Source organism: Lycorma delicatula, chromosome 8 (genome assembly GCF_047948215.1).
Source record: "Lycorma delicatula isolate Av1 chromosome 8, ASM4794821v1, whole genome shotgun sequence".
NCBI lineage: Eukaryota > Metazoa > Arthropoda > Insecta > Hemiptera > Fulgoridae > Lycorma > Lycorma delicatula.
In genome coordinates, this window is record NC_134462.1 from 14668928 (window position 1) to 14680671 (window position 11744).

The 11744-nt window shown below is 26.1% G+C and overlaps 1 protein-coding gene across 4 annotated transcripts in view; it reads right to left on the minus strand.

The window, feature by feature from the left end:
• Positions 1 to 10841, minus strand: part of LOC142328926 (uncharacterized) — a 48091-nt gene extending 37250 nt beyond the window's left edge. For 3 of the 4 annotated variants that reach the window (XM_075373097.1, XM_075373098.1, XM_075373095.1), the window contains exons 1-2: positions 10702 to 10841; positions 5057 to 5174 (exon numbers count right to left, since the gene is read on the minus strand). In XM_075373097.1, the coding sequence (XP_075229212.1) occupies positions 5057 to 5114 (58 nt within the window). In that variant the 5' untranslated portion in view covers positions 5115 to 5174; positions 10702 to 10841. The remainder of the gene's footprint in view (positions 1 to 5056; positions 5175 to 10701) is intronic. The other variant, XM_075373099.1, reaches the window with a different exon arrangement.
• Between the last annotated feature and the right edge of the window lie 903 nt (positions 10842 to 11744).

The following is an 11744-nucleotide window of genomic DNA, read 5'->3' on the forward strand; positions in this document are numbered from 1 at the left end:
AGACTCTTGCACAGCTAATTTGTTGGTAAATGTTTGGGGTCAATATCTCTAGGGAGTGAGACAGATAGTTTAATTTGGGGTCAATTTTTCCAAAACTTTATAAACATAACCCCCAACTTTATACTAAGTTCAATACATGCGTACATGTTTGACTTATTTTTAAAAAACTGTTTTTACTTCCTTGTACGAAGTATTGTGATCGCGAAAAATTTCGATTTTCAGATTTCAACGGAAATATCCATTTTGATCATCCTTGAATCCATTTTGACTAGTTTCGGCGTAACGTCTGTACGTACGTACGTATTTCGCGTAACTCAAAAACGATTAGTCTTAGGATGTTGAAATTTTGGATTTAGGATCTAGTTGTGTGATCTCCTTTTGATTGAAAACGACCTAACCAAAAGTGTCCAAAAAAGCCCAAAAATCCAAACAAAAATTTAATTTTGGACATTTTCTTAACTGCAATAATAAGCCCTCATTGAGTGCTTTTCAACGATATATCATAAGTGGTACTTACTTTCATTGCTTCCAGAGTTATAGCCAAATGAGATTTTAATTAATGAAATATTTGGATCTTAAAAGGGGAAGGCACATCGGTTCGAATCAGACTTCATCTCCTTTCTTTTTTTTAATTTAAATATATTGATTTATTAATAATTATTTACCTCTGATTGTAAAAAAAATTACGATAAATAATTCAATAATAATAATAAAAAATCAGAAGTTATTAATGAAATAAAATTTTATATACTATTTAATTTAATAGGCACTTGGAAGTCATGTGGTTTCCACACCAGATTTTTTTATTTGGGGGCAAAAAATAATTTGCCCCCAAAAAATAATTTGGGGGCAATATTAGAGTTAGGGGAGAAGACCATTGTTTAAAAATATAGATTTTTTGAATTTTTAAAAATGTTTTGGGTTTATTTAAACTTTAAATAAACTTTTTGTAATAATATTGCAATAGAATTTCATTATAATTCACCTCGAACCCAAAAAATAAATGTTAGGTAACTTTTTATTGGTTGTACATTTTAAGTGGAATTTTTTTAGTTTTTACCATTTAATATATAATAAACGAAGAAAAATCAAAACAATTTCTTGAGAGGTGAGGAAGCAAAAAATATCAATTTTTTTAATTTTTAAAATTTTTTTGGGTTATATAAACATATAATGATAATTTTACAATAAAACTTCATCATAAACACCTCCCTCCAAAAAAAATCTTAACTAACATTTTCATATATGATTAATTTTTCACTATATAAGAATAAATAACCAATTCCAGTAAATTATTACAACTTGTCCGGTTTAAAAAAAAATACCTTTTAGGCTAATTAATCAAATTAATGGAAAAAAATAACCCTTAATTACTTTACATTGGTTCTGTTTTATTTTTAATATATATTTTTTTTGTTTAAAGAAAATATTCTGTCAAAAAATTTGTGGTTAACTATTAAATTTAGAATTTTATTTAATACAACTTTAACGGTGTTGTTACGAAAGAAGCTTATAAAATTTTACGATGATTTTTACTAGTTTATTCACATTTAAACAAAAATTTTCTAGGGATGCCGATCTCTCATCGTATAAATTCATTTCATTCTTTCAGATAATCTGCCATGACGGTTACAACACCACTGAAGTAGTAGAGTGTTAAGATAAAAATAGAAAAACGTAAAATAAGAAAAAAGAATTACTGCCGAGTTCTACAACCAAGTAATATTCTTTAATAGAATCCGTATAAATTTATTTGTTAGCCTATATTTGTCACGGTTCCCTAAGTTACCGTAGAAGTTCTAACTTTATAGAAGATTAATGTAATATTTAATTTAAAAACAAATTTGTTTAATCGTTTTTACTTATTGATCATCTTTAAACGAATAACCTGTATAATAATTATTTAACTCGTGTTTAGAAAAAAAATTGAAGTTACGATTAAGGATGATTTTGCAGTAGCAGAATTGCATAAATTACAATTAACAAAATAATACAGAATGATTCAAAATTGCGGTCCTTTTGGAGATGATTAAGGGCGTTAATATAACAAAAATATTTCTGTAAGTATATGTCCGGAAACGTTTTATTTTTAATTACAAGAAAAAAAATTTCACCCTGATTACTGCTCTAAGAGTAAAATGAAACGATATTAAAGTTTTTATAACTTAAATTAAGTGAAAAATTTGATGAATTTATTTTTTGACCAGTATCTTTGTTAGTTTTTTAGAAAATTGATGTAAAGTCTAAAAGATTCGCATGAAGTACTTTTTTTTTAGTTTTACGGTAAATTAACATAGTTAATCGCCAATAAAAAAAAAATTTCTGTCAAAATATGTAGAGAATTTAATTCTAAGAAATGAATCAATTATATTCAAATTATTAGAAAACAAAACACAAGTTAAAAAAAAATCGATTTTTGCAATAAAACTTAAGTACAAAAATATCTTCATAGTTCTAAAAAATTGTCGAATTAAATATAACAATTGAACTCAATTACATAAAACAGAAAACAAAATTGAAAAAAAAATGAAAAGTTACATCAATAAATTTTATTTATTAGAGAAATATTTATATTAAAATATATTAAAGGTACTTAAAAACATTTAAAATAGTAGTTACAGCGCCATTCTGTTGAATGTAGCATCCAACACGATGGATCCTTGATTTTCCAGTACGCCACTATAGAGTGATTTGCAAAGAGTCTAACAAACTTTCAGGTCATATTCTACTTCTTTTTTTTTTATCTTCAGTCATTTGACTGGTTTGATGCAGCTCTCCAAGATTCCCTATCTAGTGCTAGTCGTTTCATTTCAGTATACCCTCTACATCCTACATCCCTAACAATTTGTTTTACATATTCCAAACGTGGCCTGCCTACACAATTTTTCCCTTCTACCTGTCCTTCCAATATAAAAGCGACTATTCCAGGATGCCTTAGTATGTGGCCTATAAGTCTGTCTCTTCTTTTAACTATATTTTTCCAAATGCTTCTTTCTTCATCTATTTGTCGCAATACCTCTTCATTTGTCACTTTATCCACCCGTCTGATTTTTAACATTCTCCTATAGCACCGCATTTCAAAAGCTTCTAATCTTTTCTTCTCAGATACTCCGATTGTCCAAGTTTCACTTCCATATAAAGCGACACTCCAAACATACACTTTCAAAAATCTTTTCCTGACATTTAAATTAATTTTTGATGTAAACAAATTATATTTCTTACTGAAGGCTCGTTTCGCTTGTGCTATTCGGCATTTTATATCGCTCCTGCTTCGTCCATCTTTAGTAATTCTACTTCCCAAATAACAAAATTCTTCTACCTCAATAATCTTTTCTCCTCCTACTTTCACATTCAGTGGTCCATCTTTGTTATTTATAATACATTTCATTACTTTTGTTTTGTTCTTGTTTATTTTCATGCGATAGTTCTTGCGTAGGACTATCGCATGAAAAGTAATTTTCTACTAGTGAAAATAAAGAAGAAAATTCATATAAGCATAAATTCCGAAATACTTCGTCAGCGAGTTTCAGCTAATGAAAGATTTCGCTCTGATTTCTGCGGCTTTCTATAATATTACGCCAGACTGTAATTCTTAGGACCCAAATGAAGGGATAAATTTAGCTTCTTTTTTAGGTCCACAACCGTATTTTAAATATTTTTCGATTAATCTAGGGTAAAGATAAAAAATTGGGGTCCAAAAATACACTTTTCTATGCTTGGTATAAAATAACTTTATTAAATCGGTAAACAACATGTAAAAGGTTCTAAACAAAACTTGTAGAGAATTTGATCCTGAGTAATATGGCATGAATAAAGTCCACATAAAAAACACAAAAAAAAAAACAGTAAAAAATCCAACAAAATTCAAAATGAAAAAAATGAAAAAATGTAGAAATTAGACAAAAAAACAATATAATAAAATAAATAAACAGAAATAAAAACAACACAAATTGAAACATTTTTATCCAGACTGTAATTCAAAAGACTTTTCAATTTTCATTTTCTATTATTTCGATTTTTTGTCTAATCTATTTTTTTTTTATTGTTTTTAATTTTGGATTTGTTGAATTTTTAGTTTAGATTAAAAAAGAATGAAGATTAACAGTAATTTCAGTAACAAATATTTCAAGAACATTTGAAAGGCCATTAAAATAACAAAGGTTTTTTTAACCTTAATTACAGGTTGGGTTTTTTCCAAAGTACAGACTTATGAATTTCGAAATTTATTAAAAAAAAAAAACATCAAAATGTGGCAGTTTTTAAAAGATATTAAACGAAAAAATGCTCAATATTACAAATAAAAGAATTAAATATTTTTAAAAACAAATATATATTTTATTATACATCTTTAAAGCTAATTAAAAATTAATCTTACCTAAATTTGTTTGAAATAATTTATTTTATAAGATGACAAACTTATTAGATTAAGCTTAAACTTCTTACTTATTCTTATAAATATTTTAATTTTGATCTATCTATCTGAGAACTAAAAATTGAAGAAATTGTTATATTTCATCAAAAATGTTGAAATACTGCAGCGAACATTTTCTGAAACTCTTCCAAAATTACTTTTGATCAAAAAATATAAAGTTCTATATTCCTTAGTAAAAATTTATATAACAGAATAAATTTAACCGTACAGTAACAATCAAATTTTACAGTAACAATCAAAGATACGATTTTTTATCAACATTTTCTAAGATAAAATGATTGATAATTAAATTTTTTTATTTTATTTTAACGGCTTTTAAATATTTGAGTGTAGCTCTGTAATTTAGGCTTAAATATTTAAATTATGAAAATCTAAACAATCAAAAGCTTTTATAAAACAACTTTTGTTTATATTTTTGTGGAAAAAAAAACAGTAAGTTATCTTTTGTTTTATTTACGATAAATAATTTTTATAAACAGATGATTAAATATAATTTTTTATATCAATAAAATAATTCTAATCTAAAGAAAGTTCATTATAAATAAAAATAATTAACTATAAATAAAAACAAATTTAATGAAGTAGTTATTTTAATAAATTAACTGTGATAATATAAATAATTACCTAATTGTATGTAGGTATTTAAAACTGTTATTATAAATATCCAAAATAAAGGGAGCATATTGCTTCGATAAACAATCCCTGTCGAATTGTGACATTATCCAATAATTTTCAACATTTTCTGAAATAATAATAAGAATAATAAATAAAACAACAGTTATTTAAATTAAAAAAAAAAAAAAAAAAAAAAAAAAATTGTAATTTATAAATGAGGTACGAGGTTATAAATAAATCGTGAAGTGAAATGCGTATTTAATCACCAGTTGCTTTAGGAAGAGAATTCATAAAAACGACGCCAAAATTTTCAGAATAAGAAGCCAGGTCGAAGATGAATGGATACTCGTCTACCTAAATGTTAATGTTTGTCGATATTCAACTATGTAAAATGGAAAAAATGTTTAAAATTTTAAGAAAAAAAGCGTTAAAATAATGAAGAGAAGTTTTTTTTATAATTCATACAAATATATTTTGTTTAATATAAGCATAGAAAAAATGGGCTACCCAATATTTTTTAAATCTCTAACTCTTTCACCAATATTATTCTATAATATTATATTATTTCTATCTCTGATCTCCCTATATTTTTAAAATTGTTTATAAATAAGTAATAAAGGAATTAAAAGAAAAAAAGTTAAATTTTAAGTAAATATCTACGAACAGAAAATAACAATTTAAAAATAATTTCATAAGAAGAAAAATTAACTGATTAGAATAAAATTCAGTTTGAAAAATAATCAAAGTAAAACCAAAATTAAAAATTGTACGGAAAATTTATAAATATTAATGAGGTAACATAATACATAAAAAAAAAATGGATGAGTTTTTTTTTATTTAAACCACAAAACTATAAAAATTTAGACGATCTAGATTGGATCCAAAAGAGGCTTGATTTAAGTAAATCAGGAGAGCTTAAAGAAATCAATACGCTAAAGAAAAAAGCTAATATCGAATATAAATCAAGGAATTAAAAAAAATCTTTAAAAAAACCATTATTTAGACCTACAGAAACAGAAATTGAGTAACTGAAAACAAAGATAAATACTTTTAAATATGAATTCACAAAAGGAATTTTAAAAAGGATGAATCGATTAAGTTACAGAGGTTTTAATACAAATAGAAGAAGAGAGAAATTTACGGGAGTATCTCTTAGAAAAGTGAACTAGCCCATTTATTAATGGATTTAGATTTAATTTGATAATAAAAAGATAAATATAAGGGTAAACAACACCAGAGGAAAAGAAAATTTAAAATATCAAATAGATAATTGAGAAAGTAGGATGTAAATATGTGAAGATGAAGAAATTAATATAGAAATGCAAAATAAACAAAGAGAAAAATAATATCATGATAGTTATATGAATGATAAAAAAAACTTAATCCTTGTTATCCTTCAGGATTTATTTTTAACGCAAATAGTTAGTCTGGAGTAATCTTCAGAATTGCTGAAAAAAATTTTAATATTGTGATATTAGAACGATTAAATTTTATAATGTTTTTAACCCTTAAAAAACAACCACAATTTTGTAAACGAGATATTGTAGATCTACTTAGCCCCAGAGAGTTTTTATCCTACTGTAATTAAAATTTAAATATTTTGAAAATTAATCTATTCCTTTTTAATGTTCTGTTACTTAGACAACTTTATGGTTTTGAAATTTTAAAGTTCTTATGCACATTCAGGTATTCTACATTATTAGGATCTTTTATTAAGAAAAAATGATGATTTGTGATATTCAAAGAACATATAGTTGTTCAAGAACATTAAAAATCTCAATGATGTTGAGAAATCAGAGATTCCTTGCTATCTTAGACTTCAATTAATAAAAAAAAACCCGCCTTCACTTATAAATATAAATAAATATTTTGATATTTTTATCATTTTATTTACATTCGCGACGAATATATCTAAAATAGCTGTATATTCATTTGTATCCCATTCTATCTTATTTTCACCTGTTAATTTTTTTATTACACAAAAACAATGTTTTATTACCTACCGGGTTGGTCTAGTGATAAATTCATCGTCGTAAATCAGCTGATTTCGAATTCGAAGTTCTCAGGTTCAAATCCTAATAAAGGAGTTACTTATATTCGGATTTGAATATTAGATCGTGGATACGGGTGTTCTTTGGTGGTTGGGTTTCAATTAACCATACGTCTCAGGAGTAGTCGGCCTGAGTTTGTTTAAGACTAAAAATTTAATGGTACAGTTACATTACACTGATAAGTCGCTAATGACTTTAATTGTTGATGCGACTATAAATAAAAGTATTAAGAAAAAAAACATTTTATTAGTAATAAAATTTGCATCAAAAGTTAATTATAAATCATGACTGAAATGTATTTTATCTTTTTATATGAAATACTCACGGAAGGACATTTTTAAAATTTTCAAATCACTCTTGCGCGAAATAAAAGTTGAATTTTATTATGTACTTTTGTGTAGGAATAATATTTCTACCAATAAATTATGATGGTATAAGATAATAACTTTAAGATAAAATCCGGTATTCTTATTTTAAAATAAAACCACAATATATTCGTTCTTTTCAATGGATGTGCAGAAGAACGTTTAAAAACAATGCTGCTATCATATCTTGGAAACATACTATAATTTTGTAGTTCCAGTAACGTTCAATGTTCTAATCATCGATTAAAAAGAATGTGGAAATTTTAAAGTAGTTTTTGTGTTACTTAAAAATTACTAAAATTTTATTTCATGCAATCATTAAATGCTTTGAGTACTATTTTTGATACTTAATATTTTTTATAAAATATGATTCTAATGCATATTATTACTACAGACCTAATTTAGATTAAAATTCATTTTTATATTTTGAAAAAAACATTAAAATGAAATCTATTGGTAACGACAGAAATGGAAGAAAAAAGTTTCGATAGAAAAAATATTTCGTAACATTTAACACTGAAATTAAAAATTCCTAAATAAAAAATAAATTATTAAAAAAAAAATCATAATATTTTAACATTAAAATTTTATTTTAGTTAAAAATCAATTTGTGGGTCGGTTTAGTGGTAAACTCGTCATCGTAAATCAGCTGATTTCGAAGTCGAAGTTCTCAAGTTCAAATTCTAATAAAGGTAGTTGCTTTTATTTGGATTTCAGTACTAGATCGTGGATATTGGTGTTGGGTTTCAATTAACCACACGTCTCAGTAATGGTCGGCTTCAGTTTCAGATTCAGACTATGTGTTTACCGGTGCAGTTACATTACACTGATAACTCGCTAATGACTTTAATTGTTGATGCGACTATAAATAAAAGTATTAAAAAAAAAACTGATTTATTTATTTAATTAATATTTTATTCAAAATATTGAAAATATTAAAGGAAAAAATAAGTATTTTATTAACCTGGTACCCTACTGAAGAAAAAGAACCGGTATGTTATTAGGTAGATTTATATGAAATACCTATTGTAATGGGTACCATGATTCGAGATACGAAAAATGTCGACATATATTCGCGTTTCACATCCCCCAGACCCCAATACCACCGTCAGTTCAGAAGTTTGTATATACATATATATATAATTCATTTTCTTGTGGACTCGATAACTGCCGTAATTTTGCGCCAAACACTTTCAAATTGATACATTAAATACAACGACCCAAAATGTCGGTCGAGTTCGTTAATGGACAAAATCAGACTACGGGGGTGGCTTTTAAAAAAAAAAAACAAAATATTGAGGTTTAAAAGTCCTACTATTCTCTGAATAAGGGCCTAAAACTTATCTAAGTAAAGATTTTTGATATCACCAACCATTGGCCCAGGGATGGAAAAAACGGGGTTTCAGACACAAAAAAAAAATTATATCTTTCTTAATAGGTACAGTATTGAATCGATTTAAAGTTCTCTTAACATTACCTAAAACTTTTGTCTGAAACAATTTTCAGTATGACCAACCCTTGTGGCAAGGGATGAAAAAAATGTTGCTGGAATTGTAAGATGGGGCTTGTATACTAAACATGTGAAACTCTTTTTACATGCAACCGTTGTCGTTTTGAGTAAACTTGAAATTTTTCTTAACTTTAAGGTGGAAATCTTTTTTATTCCCTACTAAGCACCGGTGAAATCTACCTTTGCCTTCAGGCGTGCCGAAAGGGATTTTTTTTGTTGATAAATATTTATAGAACATAAAAAACTCAATAATAAAAAAATAATAATAAAATACTTTAATAAGTAATATTAACAAGTAATACTTTAATAAGTTAATATAAAAATACTTGAATAAAAAAGAGTTTCATAATTTAAAAAAATAAATTAAACTATTATACAAAATTTCCTTATATTTGGCAGATTTTGTTTCTTATTTTTAATTATTATATTTTAGAATGTAACTATTGAAAAATAGGTAATAGTTTGTAAATCATATGAAGATTTGAAGAAACGAAGAACAGTTATCGTATCTATTAGGGCTTTTATTATTGAATTTTGTGATATTGAAAAATAAAAGTTAATATTGTTTTTAAAAGGAAAGAATCTAGGTCATATTGAGAGAGATGAAACTTAAAAACAGCGACTTTTTTATTTGTACAGCGCAATTCAACGTTTAAAATAAGATATATGATTAAGAAGACTATTTCTATTATATATATATAACGATTTCTTATTCTTATTTATTCTTATTATATCATCACTTTTACCTTAAAAGAAAAATTATTTGCGTAAAAACATTACTTAAGGAAAAAACCATTTAAATTTTAAATATTACAAAAAACATATAGTATATATATATAAGGTTATAAGGTAGTGACTATTCCATATATAACTGATTATAGCGATAAAAATTAAAAAATCTTCTCGTATAAATGAAGAAAGAATGTGCAAAAATATTGCAGAAAAAATCATTAGATACAAAAATATATGATCCAAATGTCTATCGATTTATTATTATTTATTTATTTTCTAAGCAACGACAGGTTTACTTCCAATTGTAGTTACTTTATAATAAATGAATGCTGATAACGTAAGAAAAATTGGAAGTCTAACCAGGATTCGAACCCAGAACCATTCAGATGAAAGGTGGGGACGGTATCACTCCTCCACGATGGTCGTCGTAAATATTATATTTAGCTCGCTGGAGAGAATTCATTAAAAAAAATTATATTATGATTTAAATAACAGTCACGAAAAAAAGCTGCTGTAGCTTTACACATACCTAAACGTACACTCGCACAAATACGATGTTATTTATGATCACACATTTTATAATATAAAAAACAAAGTAAAATTTAAAAAGTACTATAAAAGTATCATATAATCGTGAATTTATTACTATTTATTTTTACTTCCTTCATTTCAAGAAATATTATGAAATAATGGTTGTTAAAAAGTTAAATTTATTTATTTTTCAATTATAAAGAATTCACAGTACAGTTCCGGATAAAATTAAAAAAAACAAAAAAACACAAAAATAATAAATATAAGATTTTTATAAAATAAAATTACAACCAGAAACAAATTCTGTAGCTTCTAATCATGTCTGTTTCATTTTACTAAATGAAATGAATTTACTTTTTAAGTAATTATTATAGTTATTTTTATTAATAACACAAGAAATTAAACTAATTTTGTATAAAAATACTACCTTATTAAAAAAAAAATTAATATTTGTATTCTACTTACTTCTCGAAAAAAAATTGCATAAAATATAATAAAAATATAACGTTTTTCTTAAGAAACCCGAAGTTTCTTATAAAAGTATATTGTAGACACCTGTGGCATACGGATTAGAAGAATGTGATGGTAGAACAGCCACCTTACGACTAAACCACTACTGTACTAGTATATACAGTATTGTTCATTCTCGTCTCTTGGCACGATAACAAAACATTGGCTCTCTCTCTTCTCCAGAATATAGTACTATAATCATTCAATGAAAAAAAAAAACAAACAAAAAAGAATTCATCACGCACAAAAAACATTTAAAAAAGAAAAACGTAAAAAATTTATCGATAAAAATGCCAACAGACATATAATATCAGATAAAAATAAAAAAAATAAAATTCTTCAAGATATTTTATTTTTCTTTGCAGATAAAGTAATTAAAAATCCTTCCAGAGTTTCTCTTTAATATTTTACATTTAATAATTGAAAAGAAAAAATGTAATCATAAAGATATCGGTGTTATATCTAATATCTGCGGGAAATGAAAATACAAGTAACGATATAATTTTCAGTTTAATTTTTTTTTATGTACGATTACTAATTTTTTCTTAAGTTAAAGAAAATTAACAATAAATAATAATAATAATAATAATTTTTTTTTTTTTTTTTTTTTTTTTTTTTTGAGGAGGGAGGTGGAAATGCATTTACGCACGGAGTGTCGGGCTCCCGCTGATGGTATTATCCAATCACCATCAGCGGACTACCGACTAAAACCACCCCCCTTTCTACCAGGGCTCGACCCGGAACCGTTTATCACATTACTTCCGGTCGAGTCCTCCTATACTAGCCTGTTAGGTGCTACCTAATTTTCAGGACTGTCCAGGTCAACCTTTTTGGCCCTGAGTATGTTGCCGACGAATCGGGCTACGCTTTCCCAGCTGCCCAGGTCACGGAGCATCATCGCAACCACGTTGTGGGGACTCAGTGCTCCGTGATCCGCCTCTAATGTCCCTCGATCTGCCGCCCACCGAGCACATTTGAAAAAGGTGTGCTCAGCGTCG